Consider the following 24,934-nt stretch of genomic DNA (forward strand, 5'->3'; position numbering starts at 1 on the left):
TACAAGCAATGACCGCTCGGTTTAGCAATGCAGTTGAATGAAATAAGCTCCCCTTTCATGGGAGGGAGGGGAGTGACCATGAGTGTAAAATGCTGCACGACCTGTCACAAATGGCCACCGTCTGTCTCGTTTCGTGGTGAGAAGATTCTAATTATGGTTCTAGACAAAAGGCACTAGTAAAACTTTAAAAAAATATTTTAGGGGACAGACCTATTATGACCTGAAGTCAGGAAGACTCATCTGGCAAACCTCTCCAAGTATCTTTGCCAAGATAATCTCAAATGGGGTTACAAAGAGTCAGACATGACTGAAAAACAACCAATTAGCAAACTGGAATTAGTAAAAAAAATGACCAACTCTAGGTAGAATTGTGTATTCTCAGATTTACCTCTGAAATTACTGGTTTATAGTCCTGTAGAAAATGGACCAGACGGGGCAGCTAGGTCGCTCAGCGGATAGAGCACCGGCCCTGGATTCAGGAGGACCTGAGTTCAAATCCGACCTCAGACACAACACTAGCTGTGTGACCCTGGGCAAGTCACTTAACCCCAATTTCCTCACCAAAAAAAAAAAATAAAGAAAATGGACCAGAAGTGCTTGGTTTCCCAAATAGTCCTACCAGGATTCTATTCTAGTCTTTATTGGAGTGCTAGTTTTGCTATTTTAGTGATTGTCTTATTTTTCAGATTGTGTGAAATTTGAGCATTTTCTCACGCGGCGGGATCTTTCCCCCAAATTTATTTTTCGTTCACATGTATTGCTCTAGTTTTTGAAATATAAATGAAGAAAGACATAATTGGAAAAGTTCTCATCTGACAGCAGAATCCCTTCTAAATCCCTGATTAAATGTCCCTCCAGCCATTGGGTGAGGTACATACTGCCTAATGAGGTCCCCATCCTAGTTTTGGAGAGTACAGTGTGCGCCCAGAGATACATAGACAATGAGAAGACTTTAGCCTCAGGGAGTTTATCTTCTAGAAGACTAATGAGAAGAGTCCTCCTTCTTTGGGGTGTAATAGTTGCAGAGACAGTGGGCCTTGGGCTGGACATGAGGGAAGTCCAGAGGGCACTTCTGGAAAGGGAAAAATGGTCAGGAGAACCGAGGCAACTGTCTGACATCCAGAAAGAACGCAGAACACTGTTTCTATTAAACACACACACTTCAGAACTTTACTAGTCCTGCAAACAGGGAGCAACCGTCTCTTTCAACTCTGCTTTTCAGTTGAGTTCCAGAAATGACGGAGATGTTAATGAGTGGAACCATTACACACAGAGAAAGTCCAAAATAGAGTCTTCTGAACATCTTTTGTTTTCATAATCCATAAAATCCTTCAGTTTAAAAAAGAAAATATATACACATATACAACCACCATTAAAACACACTGCTTTATAGACATAGTTTAAAAAAAGATTATGGACAAATTGCTTCATTTTAAATGCTACAATAAAATTATAGTTGTTGGGTTGGGTTTTTTTTTTGACATGTCAAATTAAATGAAACACTGCATTTATTTGTTTTTCCTTTTTTTTTTTAACAAAACGCTTTTGTAGGAATGTTTCATTAGAAACTTGGTGCTACAAAAATAAAGATATAAACAAGTATACAATTTTACATTAGTTGTAACATATATACAAATTATGTACATGTTTAAAAATCTTAAAACCAAATTTTCCATGATTCCCAACATGCCTGAGAAAACAAGAAAAACAAAGAAGCCCCCACCCACCTACATAGAGAATGTGCACACTTCCATTTCACAACACATACATAAATACAGAGGCATAAATATGGAGGCAGCAGGACACTGCCTACAAAATGGGTTTGTCTCCTTCTGACTTTGCAGCCTGGTTAAAATACATGCATTGCAGTCATATTAAAATCCTCTTCTGGAAAGGCCTTCTGAAGTGGCTGTACTGAGATGAATGAAATCACTTCCTTTCAAGCCAACAAAAAGTCATTTATTTAACATATATCATCCAAAAGAACTCTTTTAATCAGTGAGAACCAGGAGTTGGATTAGCAAACATCAACAGAATGGAAGACAGATACTGTAATTTCTCTTTGATGTATTCTGGTAATTTTTCATTTTCTCCATACCTATGGAAAGCAACAAAGGTAAAGAAAAGATAAGGCCATCATCTCAGTTTGATTATTAGAATTATACCATATACTAAAATGATCATGTTTTCTTCATGAGTGTATTACAAGAGGTCATTATAGGAAACGTTACTGATTAAACACAAAGACGAATTTTATACCATCAACCATAGTACAAATAACCCGATCTGTCACGTTTCTTTATCAGCAAAATTAAACACACCTGTTTTTGTTCCCTTTTTCTACAGACCTGATACATTTATTTATTCTTTTTTTTTTTTTGGGGGGGGGGAAGGCAGGGCAATGAGGGTTAAGTGACTTGCCCAAGGTCACAGAGCTAGTAGGTGTCTGAGGCCAGATTTGAACTCAGGTCCTCCTGAATCCAGGGCTGGTGCTTTATCCACTGAGCCACCTAGCTGCCCCCAACTCATGAGATATTACTGCATCTTCATCATTCAGTAAAAGTCTCCCAAGTATTTTCTAGTATTGGTGCCTTACAAAGCAGGAATTTGCTTAAAGTATTGCTTACAACCAAAATACAATACTCTTTTAGTTAACAATATGGTTTAAAACTTGAAAAAAGTTAACATGATTGTAATGTATAACCCATTATCAAATTACTCACTGGCTTTGGGAGTGGGGAGGGTGGGAGAATTTGGAACTCAAAAAATATCTTCACATGTAATTGAGAAATATTAAAATAAATAAATATTTTTAAAAAACGGTTTTTTTCAGGCTCAGACTGTTGTCTGAACCTGAGAACTCCAAGAGAACCTCTCCCAAAGTAAGACTGACCTCCCTTTCCTTATCACCCTCCTGGCCCTGGGAGATCTCTTTTCAAATAGCTTGGGCTGAGAAACTGTCCCTGGACCTAGGGCTGAGGAAGTAACCTGGAGTTGGAAATCTCTTTCCAGGAAGTGTGTGTAATCACCCTCTTTCCCCAGTCAGAGACAGAAACTAGATTATGGAAGGTACCAGGAGAAAAGGGAAGATTTCTTTGCAGAGTCAAGGGATTTGCCCTCCCTTCCTTTCAGACACCCATAAGCAAAACTTCTCGGGAGAAGAAAACGCTGAGTGGCAGGAGTTTCTGGTCTGTTTTTCAAGTACACTTAACAATCTCAAAGCACTTGATGGAAGACATCACCGCCTTTTTAAAGTATGACTTCGAGGAAACCAACGAATGTCTCTACTGAGTGCTTGGACTATGACTGGTGACCTCTGCAAACAAAGGTGACCTTCTGTAGGTCAAACATTATAGACCGAAGAATCCAAAGACCTGAGAGCAGATACAGAAGTATTGAGTTCCACCTCATTGGAGTTCTTCAAGAAAAGGCTGGATGACCATTCATTTACTAGTGTTTCCCCCAATACATTTTTGTTGTTGTTTTTGTTAAAAAAAAAAACCAAAACAAAACAAAAAGAAAAAAACCAAAAACTTGAAAAAAGGAATGGCTTGTTTTCTGCCATTTCTCTATTCTTCTCAAACATACTGGGTACAACCCCAACATAAAGAAGGACACTTTCAGTCAGTACTTTAATTCACAAAGTCCTTTCAACTATTTTCTCTCTTGGAAAAAAACACACAAACATTTATCTAAAATCTTCATTCTTGACTAGAGAATTACAATGTTAGAAAGCAATCAGGTCAACTCATGAATCAGTCACTCTGTCTCAAGGTTATTTTCAGCGTCTCAAGCAGTTGTATGTCTGACTAATGCTATATAAATAGATTGACAGCAAAAAAAAACCCCAAAGCAACAAACAAACAAAACCCCACAACCCAAAAACCCAAACCTGAACAGGAGAATAGCCACATCGTTGCATTAATTTTTGAGAAAATATTCAAATTATGAATAAAATTATGCAAAGATAAAGCATCTTAATGAGGGACATGCTGTTAAAATGACTATTTTATTAACTATAATGTGGATAGAAAACAGGATAATTGAGAAGAATCTGGAAATTAGCAGGCCCTCAATGACTCACCTGGTTGTCTGGCCATTTGGTGATACGTAACTGATGGAGGGCACTCCGGCCTGAGCCACCAACTGGGATTCATCATTAAATCGAACCCACACAGCTCCATTGGTTAACTGGGAACAAGTGTTTGGTATTATTCAGTACACAAGAACTTGAGGATTATATTTGCATCTCTGATAATGGCGTTTAGAAATAAATTGTATAGGAACATAGCAGGAAAAAACAGTACCCAGGTGACAAAAAAGTTTTTTTGTGTTGAGCATTTCCATCTCTAGAATGTTACTCCCCTAAACCTCAAGATTAGGGTACTTTAAATTTTAAAAAGTCAAGGCCAAAGACTAATCTATATCTGGGATCCTTAGAATTCTAGAAGACTAAAAAAGATTAAAAAAAGACCTTTTTTTTACCCTCTCCTCTTACACTTACATGCTAGGTGACACAGAAAGCATTTTGTTGCTGTAGTAGAACAACAAAGTCGGGGTTTCATACACGTATGAACCAAAAACACATTGAACCTCTTAATACTACTTCTAACTTTAAAAAAAGTACTATTTCTCATAAAGAAATAGCAGAAGGACTTAATCTTTTTTTTAAATACCGCTTTCAATGGTTGTAGAATTTATTTAGTAAAAATCCAATGGTTGTGGGATAAAGAAAGACCAAGGCACTTCCTAAATGAAAGATGTGTCACTATATAGCTTTTCTTTCTTTCTTTCTTTCTTTCTTTTTTTTTTTGCAGGGCAATGGGGGTTAAGTGACTTGCCCAGGTTCACACAGCTAGTAAGTGTCAAGTGTCTGAGGCTGCATTTGAACTCAGGTACTCCTGAATTCAGGGCCAGTGCTTTATCCACTGTGCCACCTAGCTCCCCCCGCCACTATATAGCTTAATGTGAAAATTATTCTGTTGGCCAGAAAACCAAAGAAATTATTGAACAATCTGAAACAGGAAGATGGCTAAGTATTTTTTGTTGTTGTTTTTGTGGAGCAATGAGGATTAAGTGACTTGCCCAGGGTCGAACAGCTAGAAGATGGCTAAGTTTTAAAATACCACAGAACAGATGAAAAACAAAACAAAACATTTCCCTCCATAAAAAATGAGTCCTTTATGTCCCAGTACTATAAAACCAACAACATATGAAAAGTCCCAAATGCATTAATTCTAAATTAAAGACTCCTACGGTAGTGGGTAGCCTGGAAATTGCCTAGGAGGCTCTTGAAGTCTGTGTTTTTGATAATTCTAAATATGAAAATGTATCATCTAGGCAAATGTTAGACTATCTATAAGAAATGCAACCTCCCCAGCTTACTTAATGCTGCGGCTAATAATGCTAATGGTGACGATAATAATCCTGATGATAGCATTACATATTAGTGTTGATACACGTTTCTACAAAGCATTCTGCATATGTAATTAAATTTAATCAGAAAGACTTAATATTAGTGGAAAGAAGTATTTGTCAGTAAAACATGTAATTATAATATGAAGCCAAAAAGAAATTTATAATACTAAGAAGTATTTTAAAAATAATTTTCCTATTGGCTAACTGCTCACCTGTGTAGCCCAACCAACATTTTTCACAAAAACCGACTTCAGAACCTGGGCTGATTTTGGAAGATAATCTTTTGGGCTGGCAGAAGACCCTTCTGTTTCAGACACAGCTGTTGTCAACCCTGAGCCTTCATGTGAAACAATCTAGAAACAGGTAAAAGATTACTATTTTTAGCACATCATGACCCACTAAGCACTTTTATATACAAAATGGTGGGTCTTTATTACCCTCAAGCCACCTCAGCACAATTTTCTAAGGCTATTGGAAATTCAAAACATCAGACAATGCTGCAACCTGCATGGTGTTAATAAGCATGACCACACAAGGTACAAGTCACTCAAATGCCACTTTTTAACTTAAAGGTAAGTTCTTCAAATTGGTGATATGTCTGACATGTCAGATATGTTACTAATAACGGTTTTGTTCCAGAAGATTTAAGTATTTAGGATAGAGGCAAATACCTGAATATTTGTTAATTTACCAGAAGATCTACATTTACAAAACAGAAAAGTATCTGATTTTTAAAAGCATAATTATTTGTATATGTAAGGCCTGCAATTAACTAAAAACCAAATAATTTGGAAACTGGTAGCTTTAATGTTAATTTTTTCCTTTCATTTTATCCCTAATTATCCAATAAATGTTTAAACAAAAAAGTATCAAAATTAAATACTCTTATTTCCTGTTATAAAATGGAGGCCTTTTGTAAAAGATCATTGTCATTCAATTTTCATGTGGTGTGTTGGTAAATGCTTAGCTCTCCAGGAAAAAAAAAAAAACCGTGCACACAACACATCTTTAAGTTTAATAATCAGCATTATTTATATTTTCTCAGTCTCTTTCTTTCTTTCAGCAGGACAATGAGGGTTAAGTGACTTGTCCAAGGTCACAAAGCTAGTAAGTGTCAAGTATCTGAGGCCAGATTTGAACTCAGGTCCTCCTGAATCCAAGGCCAGTGTTTCATCCACTGCACCACCTAGTTGCCCAGTCACCTTCTTAAGTATAAACAATCAACAATGCAATAAATTAGGCCCTGACTTGTAGTGTTTGCTGATTTTTGAGGTGTAAATGCTCACACTGGAAATTCTGCAATCTAGCTTTTAGGAGCCAGTATGAGCTGACCTTAGCACAGTCCTGAGGATAATCAACTAATGATTTTTTTGGGGGGAGGGGGGGCGGGCAATGGGGGTTAAGTGACTTGCCCAGGGTCACACAGCTAGTAAGTGTCCACCTAGCTGCCCCCCAACTAATGATTTTAATTTTTAATTTTTTGGTGAGGCAATTGGAGTTAAGTGACTTGCCTAGAGTCACACAGCTAGTAAGTATTAAGTGTCTGAGGCCAGATTTGAACTCAGGTCCCCCTGAATCCAGGGCTGTGCTCTATCCACTGTGCCACCTAGCTGCCCCAACTAATGATTTTTAAAAAGATGATCCGCCACAATGACTCCAGACTATATACAGTCATTGAGTTTATCATACTTGTATTTATATTGTACAGTAGAAATAACTGACTTACTGAAGGACTAGTGTTAGGTACCTGGTTTGAAGACGCCAAACTGCTTACCACCATCCTATTTAATAATGCTGTATCTTTCCCTAAAGAATTTGGATCCACGCAAGTTGGAGGGGCCACAGCCTGAGGGAAAACAGGGTTGCCTGGCTTTCTGAAGAGAGAAAAAAGTTTTTCAAGTAGACATTTTTTTCCAAAAAAAACTTTGCTCACCTGAAAAATTAAAGTGTCAACTATTTTCCTGAAATATGGACAATACGTTTTTTGCTCAGTTAACTTAAAAGAACGACATTTTTAGCAGCAAGGGCTCATCATTTTGTAAAACTACATGTACCTTCCAATGATTATAGGAAATAAGGGAACACTTCCGTGTTTTGTTTCTTCTACTGCAAGAACAGACTCCAGTCCAAGGCAAAAACGATGTTCCTGTTTAAAACAAAGAACTTTTGTCACTACTTCACCAATGCTAAGAGGATTTTAAAAGTGTAAACATAAAAGTATATATGTACCTCATTAGCATGATCGACATATATTTTTATTTCTTCTTTCAAGCTATCAACTTCAGCTTCTCCCTTCAAAGTGTAGGATTTCCCGGATTTTTCAATCACATTAATTAAGTCTTCTGTTTTGTGTATTTTTGCTCCTTTAATAAAAGAACAAACCTTTTAAAGCCATTTTTCAAAGAACTGCAAGATTTTTTCATTGAAAGATCACGTACAATTTTGCCCTTGGGAAAACATGCCATTTCTTTCCTGTTGGTCAGATTGTTAAAGCTTGCTGTATTGCACTAGAGATAGAGATAGGGGCTGATGCCATGATTTCACTGGTATAGGACACAATGCAGGCTGGCAACTTAATTTTAAAGAGCAGTGTCGGGGGAGGGGGAGGGCAGCTAGGTGGCGCAGTGGATAAAGCACTGGCCTTTGATTCAGAAGGACCTGAGTTCAAATCCAGCCTCAGACACTTGACACTAGCTGTGTGACCCTGGGCAAGTCACTTAACCCTCATTGCCTCCGCAAAAAAAAGAGCAGTCGGGAGCAGGGATATCAAGCTCAGAGAGAAATGGATTCCTACAGGCGACATGCCCCCTTAGAAAACCACAAATGAACATTATCTGCATTGTAGGGTATTTTTATTTCATTTCACCTGGCCTCCCTACACTCAGGAATTCTGTATGAGCTCTGCAGCTGGGATACCTCTGGCCTAGAGAACACGTGGGGTTGAAGCAATGTTCCCAGGGCCACATGTCCAATAACCCTGGAGATAGCTGTTACCAACACGGATACAGGCCCAGCAACCCTCCCAAACTGCTGGAGGGGCTGACAGCTGCACCAGTGGATAAAGTAGCTAGCACTCATAAAACTGCCTATCTTCTAAGCACTGCTGTGTACATTCAGCTGTTTCTACTCTGTATAAGACAGGTAACCTCAAAGGATTGACTTGGTCTGTGAAAGCTATCTGATCATCCCTGCACCATTTTTTTTGAGAGAAAAGACAAGGAGACTTAAAGGGAATGAAATTCAAATTGGGGGAAAATTTAAAATATACTTTAACCACACTTAATATTTTGTCAGCTCTGACATATTTCGATTTACGGTTATCCCTTTCACAATGAGGGAATTAGAAGTGTTCCTTCAATCTGGAAAATCCACATAAAATTTTCTGGCCTTCCCATTCCAGAGAGTCTGAGTATTTCCTTTTTCTTTTGTGGAGTGTTTATAGTACCTTATTGTAAAAGTTGGGTTGATGTTATACAATACAATAGATATATTTTATGCATTTCTGAATTTCTAAACTCTTCCTGTGTTGTGTGTTATCTGTGGCTTCTGCAAAACTGCCCCCAAATTCCTATTTAATTTCTTATGTCAACCCATGACATCAAAATCTCAATGGGGAAAGTTGTGATATGGAAGGGATAACTGTATTTTTATATTAAAAGCAAAAAATGGGGCTTCATCTACCTTACTCATTTCAACTATCAATAAACATTAACACACACATGACATGGCACATGTTTGGTATGAGTTGTATGTACACTAACAAGTTACATTATAATAGGGTTCTGTTATATTTCATAACATAATAAACAGGTATATTCCCTAAAGAAAACAGCATTATTACTTTTTTAAGTGAGTGCTTACCATCATAAAACCAAACTTCAAAATCAGCATGAGGGGAATTCTCCATCAAAATGCATTTAGCATATTTTGAAAAGAAAGTGATTTTGGGTGTTTTAGATCTTACAAGCTGTACAAATCTGGAAGCATACTGATACTTTCTCCAGTATTTTTCTGCAGGGGTGAAGGGATAAGAAAGAAATATCAACAGTATGCATTAATTGCTGGGAGAAATACCACTGGAATGACATAGAGCATCTGCAAAAAGTCTTGCAATTTCATGATTATTCCTGCTATTCTTTGAACATCCAGGTTCAGAAGTTAGTATATGTATCACATTAACATAAAACTTCTGGTTAAACAAAACATTCCCAAATCCACTAATATGAAACAAGGCAAAATATTGCATAGTACGATTCCAAAGCAGCTAACACATTAGCAGTCTTTTGAGTGTCAAAGGTAATGTGGAATCTGCATTTTACTATTTTTAAAGAATATATCCTTAAATCAATTGTTATAATATTGCAAACATGGAGGCATTGAGCTGAGGATTGTTTTAACAATTCACTGTACATGACTCCCAGCAAATGGGTCTCCTTGAAGCCCTCTGAACACCAGCACATCTTACTATCAATATCAAGGCAACAACCCCTCCCATCTGTGAGAGCTTTAATTATTAGAAAATTCCTTCTCTGAGCTGACATGTCTCCCTATAACTCCCACCCAGGAGTCTCAGTTCTGCTTTCTGGGGCCAAGGAAAATAAACTTAATTCCTCACCAACGGAAAGCAAACACATGTACCCAAGTCAGAGAGAGAAAGAGAGGGGCAGCTAAGTGGCACAGTGGATAAAGCATGGGCCTTGGATTTAGGAGGACCTGAGGCCTCGGACACTTGACACTAGCTGTGTGACTCTGAGCAAGTCACTTAACTCTCACTGCCCCAACCCCCCCCCAACAACAACAACAACAACAACAACAACAAAACCAAAAAAAACCCAACCCAAAAAAACAAATCAAAGGAGAGAGAGAAAGAAATATTATTTCCCTTTACCAAGAAGGGAGGTATGTTTCATTATCTCTTCTCCAGAACCAAGACTAATCACTTACTACAACTACTAAGAATTTGGACAAATTAAATTCTTTTCATGGAATGTTATGGCATTTATTCTAGAATTAATTTTTAATTAGTGAAAAAACAAAACCCTATTACAAAGACCATCACTAAAAGAAGTGAGATAGATACATTATGTATCACTAGGTATGGCCCAGCTACATCTACAGTAAATTTCCTCTTACACTTTTACACACACACACACACACACACACACACACACACACACACACACACACACACACACACACACACACGGTATTATGTAGAAGAAAGATACCTGAACTATACCTGGCAGTCATGAATACCACTCATACCTATCTTACAGAACTACTAAGATGATCTAGCAAGATAATTTGAGTAAAAGTACTTTATAAACCTCAAAGAGCTATATAGATATGGGCAATTATTATTTTTATTAATTTTTCTTTTAATGAACTATGTAACCTGCTATATCTATCCAGCAAGGGTATTTCAGAAAGAAAATGACATACCTGGTAAAGAATCAAAGCTATACCTAGCCATGTCTTCAGAAGGAGGGAGTGGTCTATCAGCAAGAGGAAAACCTTTTCCATCATTTGGATAATAAATGGTGATCTGTGAAAATAAAAATCAGAATTTCATATTCTTAGCCAACAGACTATGTATGGTCTAAGTAAAGGTCACTGAAATTGATACAACCAGTAGTTTCCCCTACTCCTACTATAACATTTTAAATGTACTCTGGAAGTATTCTTTCTACAATTAAATGTTTTTATTGATAAACTGATTCAATAAATTATACAAAAATAAACAAATCAGTTAATCCCACACAACCAACCATCTTTGAATATAGGCACAATAGGTTAAGAGTGACTGCTGCAGCTACTACAGGCAACCTCACTTTTAAAAGTGTGATGTCTCTAAGTACCATCATAATCCACTGCTTTTGTTCAGAGTTTAGTTGCTGTTTAATTTTAAACAAATTACAGAATAAATATCTTTCCAGAAGTCTCGGCACCCCACAAAATAAATCAAATGAGGAAACCTGAGAGAAAAAAAAGGTTTTTAAGATACCACCTTAGCTTTCCACTGAAAGGCTTTTCTCCCTGTAACTGATTAAATGGCTAAGTAATAAAGATGGTGGACATTACCGAATTTCCATCACTGGAAACTTGAAGAACTTCTTTCACATACTCTTGGGAGGCAACCTCCTTCAGCAGTTCCACACACACTTCTTCTGTGTCAAGTATACTCACCTAAAAACCAAAAATCAAAAGCGTTTCTCTGTGGCTTCTGGGGAGGGCCTCACACACTTTACAAAGCCACATAAAAGAGAAATGAAATATTAGCTGTATCTTACCATGGGAGGCGACCACAATAATGCCAAACTCATCTCTAAGTGCAGCTGCTCCCGTGTTCCCTGTATCAGCCTGTGCCACCAGGGGACCAACCATTTAAAAGAGGAAGCAGGAAGGAGCAGCTACAGCCAGGTGAGAAACAGCCAATGGGAAAGAAGGTGACAGAAGGAGGGGTGGGGAAAGAGAACAACAGAAGAGCAAGCCCAGCCAAGCAACAGGAAACAAAGAAGGTCTAAGAGAGAATGAGAGAGAGAAAATAAAGGGGTCCTCTATGGGACATATACTATTCACTAGGAAAAGACAAAAAATGTTTATAGAATTTTAGGAGCCAAAATACCAGAATGAAGTTTTAGTTCATCTATGATGACTTTCTATTTTTTTTAACAATAAGCTTTAAAAAGAAAAGTTTACTTTCAATAATTTACTTTGTAGCTTATTTTTCTGGGGGCAATCAAATAACATATATTATGCAAGTCCCTCAAAAGATAAGTGGTCCACAGATATGAATGGTTTTCAAAAAAAGAAACGAAAATTATTAACCACTCTAAGGGGCAAAAAAGCCCCAAATCACTAAAACATAAGTGCAAATTAAAATAACTGAAGTTTCCCATCATGCCAAGCAAACTGGCAATGATAAAAGACTGAAACATTCAACAATGAAGAAACCACAGGAAGCCTGGCACATTACTATACTGTTGCTGGAGGTATAAATTGATCCAGCTCTTCTGAAAATCAATTTGTAATGACTAAAGTGACTAAAATGGGGCCGAAAGAGACACAACACGATCTGGTATATACTCTAAGGAAGCCAGAGACAGAGAAGTTTTCATTTCTAGCAAAATAGTCATAGCAACACTTCTTGAGCAAGAAAATGAAGTTGATGTCCATTGATTGGGAAGTGGTTAAGCAAACTATGATGGAATAATCATGATGATAACAGCAGCTAACATTTGTAAATAATAATAAGGGCTAACATTTATGTGCCAGGCCCTGGGCTAAGTACTTTACAAATATCTCATCTGATTCTCATGACAACCCTGAGTGAACAGCATGGAATATTATTCAACTGTTTAAAAAAGAGAAACATGAAAAATCTGGAGAAATGTGGAAAGACCTATAGATAAACTGATGCGGAACAAAGAAAGCAACAGCAACAACATACACAGTGACCACTAAAAAAGATAAGCATCATTCAGATGAACCCAATGACCAATCTCGATCTCAAAGAACCAATGTTGAAACACTTTCCTTCATAGGACATTCGACAGCAACCCAGATCTATAACTAGAATAGTTCTGAGAAGCCATTCATTTAGTGCAACCCCTGTTGGAGGTTCTCTAGTTTTTCAGATGAGGAAAACTGAGGCTAGGGAAGGGCAGGTAAATGATTTGCCCAAGGTCACCTAAGTGATAAATGGCGGAGCTAGTATTGAAATTCAGGTCCTTCGATTGGATGATGCTGTAACCCTGTGACCATCCAGATGGACCACAGGCATAGGATACCACAGACACGCTCACTGGACATGGACCAGTGTGCTCCAAATCTTTTTCTTTGTTAGAAGGGAAGATTCTACGGGGGAAATGATAATGATATTTAACAAAAGCATCACTTATAACTCAGAAGTCTGATATCATTATCAGATGAAATGGCTCTTTTGATTCAAAAAATATACTAACAGCAAGCATGTTATCTCTATTTTCAGAAGCTGTTCGCTGTAATCACAGTTGTCTCTAGCGGTGACTGGGACAAAGTAGGTGTCTCATACATACTCGTGGAACTGAATTTGAAAATTTAACATTTCCCATCCCCAACTGACAACCCAAGTCTAAACTATCCAAGAAGCAGAACCACTGTCTAATTAAGTATCTCCTTCATCACCACCATCTCTTCATGTGGTGGAGCAGGAGAAGCAATGACTTTGACCTAAGACCTGGAGTAAGAGAAAGGCAGAGTTGTCACAAACATCTTCAAGATATAAGAAAATATCCCCAACACCATGTTTCACTATCAGCAACAATGTGTTCAATGAGACATCGTGTCGATTGTTGATTATGCTCTTCTGGTTAATGGACACACACTTAGAACATGGAAGACGTACCACTGCTTTTTTTGTTTTTTGCCTGATGGGCTTTAGCCTATGGGCATTCAAAGGAGAGGTCACACTCCGCAATGTACACTTCTGGTAGCCCATTTGTGGCTCCATGCCCCTAGACTTGCTTGGGTCGGAAAGAGGATGGGAGCCAAACACAGGCACGGGCTGAATGGTTTCAGGTTCACGGTGGCACGCAGGCATATATTTCATGGTATTTGGCTGTTTGACACAACGTGAATTGTCGGAAGCATCTGTATCCCTGTTAGCCATCCTGTCAGTCCATGCATTTCTCCTTGTGTCCTGCAAATCTGGATGACCCTGGACAGTTCTGCTTGAGTTAATGCTGATGGGAGCAGTGGGCTCTCTTAACTGGGCTTTAAAAAACCATACACAATAAAAGAGTTAATATAAAACTATTTTAGCTTTATGGAAAAAATATATACAGTATATGCACTATAGGGGCTTAAAAATGTTGTTGCAATCAATGGAATTTTAAAAGTAATTCTTACACAAGCATTTATTAGTTTTCAAATGAAGATCTTAAGAGTATTTCTTAAAGTGAATGACTGGAACCATCTCCCTCATGCCATACACGAGTCAATCTTTCAAAGTTTATTTAAAACCTTCACTATATTAAAAAAAATCATCATTACCTATTGTGTTTTCCCTCCCTTTTAAAAAAATTTTTTTGTTTGTTTGTTTTTGTTCATTTTTTTTTTTTTTTGCAGGGCAATGGGGGTTAAGTGACTTGCCCAGGGTCACACAGCTAGTAAGTGTCAAGTGTCTGAGGCCGGATTTGAACTCAGGTACTCCTGAATCCAGGGCGGGTGCTTTATCCACTGCACCACCTAGCCGCCCTAAAAAAAATTTTAAACCAATTTTTCAAAATTTAATTGTATAAGGATTCATCATTTCTCATTCTCACTGCTCCCCCAAACAAATAATTTAAAAAGTCAAAGAAAACCTTCATAAAAATATGACCAATACTACCAAATAAAACTCCACATTGGTCATATCTGCAATATATGTCTTGTTCTTCCTATTAAGTCCATAACTTCTATATGGAAGTAATTTTTTTTCCTGTAGTTCCCTAAATCATGATTGTTCATTGCACTGATCTGACTACTTAATTCTTTCACAGAGTTATTTTTCTTCATATTATTAGTTTCTTTCCATAAATTGTTTTCCTAGTTCTACTTATTCCACACAGCATCAATTCTCTGAAGTCTTTCATGTCTTCCCTCTCCTTTTAATGATGGATTACATTAAACAATATATTTTTTAAATGCAGCAGCTATCCTATTACTAAATAAAATGAATGTTTTGTTTTTCCATTTCAATGAAGATGTTAACTGAAGATTGTATTTTAAAAGACTAAGATAGATGATAGCCATATAAACAATTATGTAAAGCTGTATTCCTCGCCCCAACAGCTGTACATGGACAAACTAATTCCCTTTTGGGATATTGGAAAAAAAATGTATATATATAAAGAATAGGAATGGATCCAAATTTGTGTTGTTTAGACCCCTGCTTAAATTACATGCTCATTACATACAACTTCTGTCCAGCAGGTAATATAATACTCGGCAGGATCTCCTCCTCTCCTTCTGCTTCTTTTTTAATCACTGTGACCCATTTGATTTCTTCCCATCACACCCTTCTGGGGGTCTGTCCTGTTCTCCAGTAAAAAATGCTCAGCATCCCACCTACCTTTCAATCATTAAAATAATAACAGAATGGCAGATGCTTAAATATATGCTTAGGCTACAGCAGAATCCACGGCTAATTAGTGTACCGTTGTACCATCTGGGGATTAAGACAGTCATATCAGCTTCTACTGGAAAAATTTAAGTTTACTTGGCACCATATAAGTAATAGGCACAATCTTCTTCCACATGTAAGGTGGAGAAAGGGACATTTTTTTTTAGAGACATTTAATGCTCTCTTCCATCCCCATTCCCACCACTTGCACATATAGATTTTTCCCTCTGTGCCCTGCCTGGCCTGTCTTGCCCTACCCACTTCCATTAGGGATCCACAATTGCCTTCCTCACACAACATCCTGCCTATAAACTTTGAGCTGTACTCTACTTTAAACTGTTGGTCACTGCCATTTACATGGTGATCCCGTCTTTAAAATCCCTTTCTATTGGGTCATTAGACTAAAAGAACAGAACATTAGAGTGGGAAGAGACCTTAGAAATCCAGTCCAACTCATTTTACATAACAGGAAGGCTTAGGGAGGCCATGTGACTTGTCCCAGGTTGAAAAGCTGCTAAGTAGCAGAGCCAGGATGCTACTTTTGGGTCAGGGACCGGGTTCCTCTACCTACATTCTCACTCCCAAGTATAAGGTGAGGCAGGCTTAGCAAGACAACATTTCAGGTCAAGAGTTTTGGGGGCTTTAATGAATCCCAAGTTCAACATGAGTCAACAGTGGGTCGCAGTGGCCAAAAAAGCTCATGTAATTAATTATAGGCTGCATCAAGAAGAGCACAGTACCCAAAGCAGGGACAAGATAGTCCTGCGGAGGTAACACGTGGTGCTGGCACGCACTCCAATTGCCAGATCTTGGGAAGGGCATTGATCAGAATGGTGGCACAGTTAGAGATGATGCCCTACATAAACTGGCTGAAGGAACTGGAGGAAAAAAGCCTTAGGGAGAACAAGTATTTGAAGGACTATCAGGTGGAAGAGAACACATACTAAATAAACTTATCTGACCTCAAGGGTAGGCCCAATGGGAGTGAGGTACAGAGAGACTCTTTAGCTCCACATAAGGAAAAATCTCCTAATAATTAAAGCTGCTCTGAACGGAATGGTAGGTAGTGAGTTCTTCATGGGAGACAAAAGTTGGATGGCAGCCTGTCAGGGATGGGCTGGATTAGATGAGCTCTGGTCCCTCCCAACTCAAGAGTCCTACGAACATGTTCCACATATACTTACCATTTGCTTGCAAGTTTCCAAACCACTGCTGAACTGTTTCCAATTGAGATACCTGGTCTGAAAATGGAAAAGCAGATTTTCCTGGATGGAGAGGACTGGAGTGGAATAAAACAAATGGTTTCACAATTCAGCAAAAATCAACATGAAAATACTTTCATTTGAAAGAAGAACGTTTGCAAGAGAAATCATTTTTCTCCATTTCAACAAGCACTTATATGTGCAGTGTCAGGCAGTGGGAAGACAAAGAACAAACTGCAACAGAAGCCACCATCAGTGAGTTTATAGTCTGCTGGGGGAACAACAGGCATTAACAATGGAAGCAATCAGGAAAGGCCTTTTTGAAACTATCTTGGTTTGTCAATATAGAAAAGAACACAAAAATACAGCTAAAAATAATCTTCTGCATGTCAAAAAGAACCTAACAAAATTAAGAATGTGGAACATGAAGTAAATGCTCAGTAATGTGGGGGAGCGGGATGCACTAAGAATTGAGCCAGAAAAGTGTTGGGCGGGAGGTCAAAACACAAGGTTAGCAGGGTGTCTTCTCGGTTTACCAGCACGACACGTAAAGGTCAACGGACAGAGAATAAAGGAACTCATCACCCTTGTCTGTGTTCCCATTTCTCTCTAAGTGAGCTCCTCTGTTCCCAACAGTGTCGGCGGCCCACTGGCACCTCACACTCAGTCCATCCAAAATGGAACTCATTATCTTTCCCCACAAAGCCTTCCCATCTTCCCAGTCACTCAGGGTCTCAACCTCAAAATCATCTTTTTCTTCAGCCTCTCTCAATCCTCACAAACACTTCCCCCGCCCCACATCCTATCGATTCTAACTTTTCTTGCCTCTGTCCTTTCTTCAGTCTCACAGCCGCTAGATTTGCTGAGACCCTTACCATACACCTCTCTTTGGCGGACCACTCCACAAAGCTCTGTTGTTCTCTGTAACTCCCACCTTTCATGCTAACCTGACCTTCCTAAAGCATGGATCTCACCATGTCATCAAAGCACCTGTAGTTCTTTTCTGTGTCTAAGACAAATACAATCTCCTCTGGTTGGCATTGAAAGCTCTTCACAGCCTGGATCCAGTGTGTCTTCCCAGACTGCCCACACAATACTTTCCCACGTGAACTCTACCTTCCAGCCAAAATGGTCACCATACAAGACATCCTGCCTTAGGCTTCCATACCTTTATATGGGCTTCCCCATATCCTTGAAATACCTTCTCCTCGTTGTTGCCTCATGCCAAGCCAACAACTATGTTAAGAGGCTGCTAGGTGCCAGGCACCACACCACAAAACAGTACCTATCCTCAAGAAGGTCACTTTCTAGTTGAGGGAGACAACGCGCATGTAAACAAGACGTATCCTGGAGATGATCTCAGGAGAAAGGCACTAATGTTACAGGGCACCAGGAAAGGTTCTTTGCAAATGGATTCTTGCAATCCAGTGGATCCATTCAAGGTCCTGCTCAAGCACCACCTCCCACACAAGGCCTTTCAGGCCTGATTTGTAGTGTTTCCTATCCCATCAAACTACTTAGTACTGATTTCCTAAGTATTTCCCTTTAATCATCTGTCTACACCCTCTAGCAGACTGTAAGCTCCTGGAGGGAAGAGGCAACTATCATTTCTTGTCTTTGTCCCTTTGGTGACTAGAACATTAATAGGCTCAATAAGTGCTTGTTGAATAGGAATTATTGATAATAACTGTAAGAGAGCAGAAAGAACTAATCTTACTGTGCTTGATCTTTATCAGGTCTTTCAAAAGAGCCAGGGATATTTGAAGTATTTTCTTTAAAGACTCGAAAAATGTTGGCATCACTGTCAGCAGGTGAAAATCTCTCCTCACTTCCAGGCCATTCCCTTCTGTTGGGCTTTGAGAGGATATCTGCTGAGTGACAGCGCTCCACAGTGGGTGGCGTGGTTTGAGAATGACCACTAGAAGTACCCGAACGATCAGAGGAGTGGGCTCTGCGTAGGTATCGAGAATGTGGCCTTTCTTCAGTAGCTTGTAGCAGTCTTCCCCGGCCACTATGATTGGTCTCTTGTCCTTGAATTCCCCACTGGGTATAAAAACTGCTTCCATCACCAGATGAAAAATTACTCACATTCTTATTCTTTGGAAATATAGTCATTTTATTTGGAAGTGGCTGACCAAACAACAGTCTTTTCTTGTCTGGTAAACAACCACTTATACTGGCACTGGAAGACCCAGTAAGTGCTGTAGAAATTGTAGCATGTCCACTATCTATTGAATCTTCTACAGTGCCCGAATCTTTAATTCTCCCTGAAGAACTTCGACACATAAAAGGATGATCCAACACTGAAGACAGACTTAAACGTTCTGCTGGATTTCTACGAAGCAATTGATGAATAAGGTCCTTGGCCTCTTGAGACAAAAATGTCGGGATTTCATAATCTGCCAATATCACTTTATTTAATGTGTTTTTGACTGTGTCAGTGTCAAAAGGGGGTCTACCAATAAGTAATGTATAAAACATACACCCTAGGGACCAAACATCAGATTCAAGTCCATGTGCACTTCTTGTGGCAACTTCTGGTGAAATATAATTAGGAGTTCCACATAATGTATAGTGCTTTTCATTTGGCATTTTCAATTGAGTTGCTAGACCAAAATCAGCAATCTTGACATTCATATTACGTGTGAGTAAGAGGTTGGAAAGTGTGAGGTCCCGATGTAATATACCATGAGAATGAAGATACAACATTCCTGTGATGATCTGGTGCATGAATTGTTGAACTATTTGGAGGCAAAAAAAAAAAATCAATACCAGAAAAATCCCTATTCACACAATAAGATGGCAAAGTAGGACTACAGTTATTCGTTCTAAAACATTGGCTTATAGCTTTGCCATCGCTAACAATATCATACAAACACAACATAAATACTACAACTTTGTCCCAGATGGCAACAAGAAATGAGGAGTTATGAGATCAAGAAATCAGTAATTCCCTCTTGTAGGGATGACTTCTCTTGATAGGAGTCATAAAACCTGAATTTTAGTCCCACCTCTCCTACTTACTAATCATGTAACCTTAAACCAGTCACTTAACTAATGTGAGACTGTTTTTTCATTTATAAAATAAAAATAACATCTGCCTTACTTTAGTGGTTGCTGAGGCTTAAATGACATATGGATATTCTGTTAGCTTTAAAAGTGCAGTAGGTTAAAAAAAATGTGAAGAGGATTATATTGACATGAAATCATCAGAGGCATTTTCTATATTTTCCTACCTCTACCTGGATGACAGGTCACAGTGAAGGGGCACTTTAAGCACCAAGCCAGATGCAATCATGACTTTCACTGGCAAACCAGCAAACACACCACCCCACTTTACCTAACAGGTTTAGAAGGTTTTTTTTATGAGAATATAGTCTAGGGGGCAGCTAGGTGGCACAATGGATAAAGCACCAGCCATGGATTCAGGAGGATCTGAGTTAAAATCCAGCCTCAGACACTTGACACTTACTAGCTGTGTGACCCTGGACAAGTCACTTAACCCTCACTGCCCCCCCCCCAAGTGTAAGAATATAGTCTAATAGGGGACAGCTAGGTGGCACAGTGGATAGAGCACTGGCCCTGGATTCAGGAGGACCTGAATTCAAATGTGGCCTCAGACACTTAACACTTACTAGCTGTGTGACCCTGGGCAAGTCACTTAATCCCAAATGCCCTGCAAAATAAAATAAAATATAGTCTAATTAAGACATTAAAGGCCCTCTAAAAAGTCCTTTTACTGACCCAGACCAGAAACTGAAATTGTTTTATTATTGTGACTTTTGCAAAAATAACTCAAGACCAATTAAAACATACATTAGTCTTTAAGAAAAGGGTGCCTTAACACATCCCTTCTTGCTATTGATTAAGCTTTCTCAGGGAAAATACTCTGAATGAGGATTTGTTGGGAAATAGCTATTGTCTCAAAACAAACCACACAAAATTGAGTTTGTCTTAATAAGAACAGCACCAAATATCAAAGTGTTATATCATGTCCAATTTTATGAAAAGCATACCTTCACTTTCAGAGAAAGGTTTCATTTTATTCTTCAGATACCGGTTCATTTCTCCATTATGACATATTTCTAATACCAGATATACATAATTGCTATCTTCAAAGTAGTTATAAAGCTGAAATACACAAAGAGGAATGATAAGCTAATAAACGGTTCCTGGGAGAAATCCCGCCCAACTGGGAGCCACTGCTCTCCTTCTGGTGCCCTCTCACCTCCAGGATAGAAGGATGTTTCAGTTGACAGTGTATCTTCACTTCATTTTGGACCCTCTGGACCATCCCAGCTTTGTGCATGGCCTTTTTATCAATCTAAAAAATGTTTGACAAATGACAATGTTAAATGCAAATTTTGTTCTGTCAAATGGAGTAAAAATAACTGCCTTTATGTTCTATTAGATAGGGGCAGCTAGGTGGCACTGCAGTGAATAAGATGCTGGGGCTGGAGTCAGCCTGAGTTCAAATTTGACCAGTGTAACCCCAGGCAAGTCACTTAACCCTGTCTACCTCAATTTCCTCATCTGTAAAATGAGCTGAAGAAAATGGCAAATCACTCCAGCACCTTTGCCAAGAAAATGCCAAATAGGGTCACAAAGAGATGGACGTGACTGAACAACTCAACAACATTATATTAGATATAAATCACTGACAGGTCATTTCAAGGAAATCAGTTTTAAATCTAGCTATCAGATTGGGGTGGGGGGAAGGGAAAAAATTTGGAATAGTTTTTTTCTCTAATAGGCTTTTAAAAATGGGATTTTTTTATAACTTCAGGGTTTTGCCGGTGCCCCGGCCCTACCTTTTTATATTATTTTAACCAGCTGCCTTTCTCATTCCTAACTCACAAAAACTCTCCATCAAACATAAGACACGTTACCTATTCTACAGGGGTAAAAAGAAAACAAAAAAATCAAAGTAAAAGAAAATCCTCCCTCACTTTCATTCAGAAAAAAGATGATTCTAGATTTGATTTTTAATACTTGTTCTCCAAGGAGGAGAGACAGTATGATTTTATACTAAGTTTTGGCAGAAGGGTATAGTAGAAAGAACAGATTTAGAATCAGTGACCCGAGTTCCAATCCCAGCTCTTCAACTTTTTACCTACCTGCCTCACAATAGAGATGCAAATCACCCAATTTCTCAGGGCTTCAGTATCCTCGGGTGTATAATACAAAAACTGGATTAGATAATCTGTAAGGTCCCTTCAGGCCAAAGTCCTATATTACTCTATATTTTCAGGTTCAATATAAATAAGTGGGCATTTAGAAAAAATTCTTATGAATTATATACTTAAAAAATGTCAATAAAGCATCGAAAAAATACTGAAGGCAGCAGAAAGGAGTATGGAAGAGGACATAGATAAGCAGGAAAGAACTGATAGTAGCATGTTAAATTTAAAATAACAATTCTAACTAATAGAGATTCAGTTTCACTAACAATCCTCTTTTTTGTATTCTTTGGATATGGAAACATATCCAAATTGTCAGTAAACAATAATTACAAAAAGAAATTCGGTCCTTGAAACAGATAATAGATTTGTCCAATCACCACAGCTGACTCTATACACTTTTCCACAAACCAAGTTCATGTACTTGCTCATAAACCAGACGGCTGTTGTTCAGTCTCTTTGTGACCCATGGATTATACTCTCCGTGGGGCTTTCTTGGCATTTCTTGCTCTACTGGAGTATGGCAAACAGGGGTTAAGTGACTTGTCCAGGGTCACAGAGCAACGTCTTCCCGACTCCAGTGCTCTGCCCGCCTAGCTGCCCCCTCCTGTATACAAGATACAGACGGATCCGGATAGAGGTGGAAGCCTGCGCCTATGGACGAACCCTGAAGTTCGCGGCTCTCCAAGACTTTAACTGACCCCGGCACTCCTTCCTCCGCCCGTGCCAGCACTTACCATTTTGATCGCCACTTCCAGGCCGGTGTGGATGGCCTCCGCTCTGTAGACACAGGCAAAAGACCCCTTTCCAAGGAGGTTTCCAACTCTGAAATCCTTAGAAAGAGACAGAGAGGGGTCGTGTCAGGGAGGTTCTGCAGGGGAAGGGGGCGCAGGGGTGCAGGGGGGGGCGTGGGAGGGGGTGACGGGGGCCTGGGGCGCACCTCGATGGCGGAGGCATCGCGGGGGCAGGGCATGATGCGCCAAAGGGTCGGGGCTCCTGCCTCTGCAAAGGGTCGGGGCTCCTGCCGCTGCAGACTGAGCACCTCTAGCCCCCGGCGGCGGACCAAGGCCCGGGGTCCCAGCTCCCGCCGCAGCTGGCGCCCAGGAAACCGCCGTCCCCAGGGACGGGGGGCGGGGGCCCCGCGGTCCTGGCATCCTAGGGCGGCAGCTGCGGCGGGAGCAGGGGCGGAAGTCCCGGGAGACTGGCAGCGCCCCCCCCCCCGCCCTCTCCTGAAGTGGTCTGGCCCACGCTCCCCCCCCGCCCCCTCGGAAGTGGTCTGGCCCACACTCCCCCCGCCCCCTCGGAAGTGGTCTGGCCCGAAGCCGCCGGCCCCCGCCTCGCTTAAGTGGTCTCTCCCGCGCCAGTCCTAGGGCCCGGCCGGCCCTCGGACCCAGCCCGCTCGGCTCAGAGCTCTCGCCGCGGCCCCTTCGCCCCCTCCCCGTCCTCCGCCCTCACCTTTATCTTCTCCCCGATGTAAGCCGCCATGTTTCTGGGCTGTCACCGCCGTTAGCCGGGCTCGCTCCTTCCCGCAGTCCCTCGGAAGCGGCGCTCCAGGCAGCCGGCCGCCTTCGGCGCCCATCAGGCTCGGCTCCCTAGGCCGCCGCTCCACGCGGCGGCGGCGGCGGCGGGCACGGCCACCTCCGAGGTCCCGCCTGGGGCTGGGCGGCACAGCCATAGAACCATTTTGAAAAATTCCGCCCGTTGCCGTCAAAGCGAGGCTGGCGCGTACGTAGGGACGTCAGCGTGCGTGGGGCGTGCCCGAGCGGGAGGCCCGGAGCGCGCATGCGTGCGGGAGCCCTGGGGGAGCTCTTCCTTCGGAGCCGGGGCTTGCGCACCGGGGGAAAGGAACCAGCGGAACGCGGGAGAGGCCCCGGGACTCCCCGGCGCTTAGCACGGCGCTGGCACACGGCGGGCGCCTAATCAATGCTTACGGATCGATTGACCCGACATCTAGGGCTGGAGTCCTCAAAGGTCTTGAGTGGCACCTAGTAGGTACTTAATGTATACTGAGGCACAGAGGTACAGGGGCTTGCCCGGGGTCACACGTCCGGCGAAGGATTTGAACCCAGAGCCGGGACCGCCTTCTGCGGACCCAGACGCGTGAAAGTGCTCAGAGCAGTAGACGGGTCGGGGAGTTGCCCAAGCCCACCCGCCCCAAACTGTGATGCAGCCCCTGCCTTTCCCGCAGCGCATTTGCCCTGTTGCCCCTCAGGCCTGTCGAGGTTCCCCCGATAATTCAGCCCAGCCATTCAATAAGCATTTATTTATTTATTTTTTTTAGAGAGGCAATTGGGGTTAAGTGACTTGCCCAGGGTCACACAGCTAGTAAGTGTTAAGTGTCTGAGGCCGGATTTGAACTCCGGTACTCCTGACTCCAGGGCCGGTGTTCTATCCACTGTGCCACCTAGCTGCCCCTCAATAAGCATTTATTAAGCGCCGACTAGATCACCTAGTTCATTTACGAAATTCTTGCTATGTGCCAGGGTCTGAATCAAACCTCTTCCTTGCAGATAGGGACAGTGAACCAACATTGTTTATCCTTTTCCTTCAAAATGTTTTATTTGGAAAGTCTTGTTTCCAGGTCCGAAAATAATACTACCAGTTATTGGTAGTCCCTGAATCACCCGGGAGATCATCTTTCAGTTTGGTTTTTTTTATCTTAGTGCCCTTGGGCTCTGTTGCAATGTGGGAAGGAAGTATGTGCATTAACCTTCTCTATCCAGCCACCCCCAGATCTTATCCGGGAAATGGTGTTAGCCACGTTAGTTCACGTTAGCACGTGAACTCCTGGAGGGCTGAGACGTTAGACCGCTATCCCTCGGTGCCTCCTTTAGTGCCCTTTCCCTGTTGCCCCTGGGGTAAAATGCAAAGATAAAAAGCCTAGCCCTGCCTTTTAAGCGTGATTTCCTGGCGCACGCGCACTCACCCCTCATGCACTCTGCCTTCAAAGTTCCATCAGGTAACCAGCTCGTCCCCAGACGCCACGTTCC

The 24,934-nt window shown here is 40.7% G+C and overlaps 1 protein-coding gene across 2 annotated transcripts; it reads right to left on the reverse strand.

The window, feature by feature from the left end:
• Nucleotides 1-1,160: 1,160 nt before the first annotated feature.
• Nucleotides 1,161-23,633, reverse strand: PLK4 (polo like kinase 4). Of its 2 annotated transcripts, none has more exons than XM_043969466.1 (16): nucleotides 23,400-23,633; nucleotides 22,682-22,777; nucleotides 20,993-21,088; nucleotides 20,781-20,895; nucleotides 18,482-19,505; nucleotides 16,747-16,841; nucleotides 13,805-14,172; nucleotides 11,500-11,604; nucleotides 10,861-10,963; nucleotides 9,280-9,429; nucleotides 7,648-7,781; nucleotides 7,473-7,564; nucleotides 7,166-7,292; nucleotides 5,631-5,771; nucleotides 4,085-4,191; nucleotides 1,161-2,098 (listed from the first exon to the last, which is right to left on the reverse strand). In XM_043969466.1, the coding sequence occupies exons 1-16, from the start codon at nucleotides 23,427-23,429 to the stop codon at nucleotides 1,996-1,998; spliced, it is 2,886 nt and encodes a 961-aa protein (XP_043825401.1). In that variant the 5' UTR covers nucleotides 23,430-23,633; the 3' UTR covers nucleotides 1,161-1,995. The 2 variants fall into 2 exon arrangements, with proteins under 2 accessions (XP_043825401.1, XP_043825400.1); XM_043969465.1 differs by lacking the exon at nucleotides 23,400-23,633 and adding an exon at nucleotides 22,885-23,110.
• Between the last annotated feature and the right edge of the window lie 1,301 nt (nucleotides 23,634-24,934).

Source organism: Dromiciops gliroides, chromosome 6, assembly GCF_019393635.1.
Source record: "Dromiciops gliroides isolate mDroGli1 chromosome 6, mDroGli1.pri, whole genome shotgun sequence".
Classification (NCBI taxonomy): domain Eukaryota; kingdom Metazoa; phylum Chordata; class Mammalia; order Microbiotheria; family Microbiotheriidae; genus Dromiciops; species Dromiciops gliroides.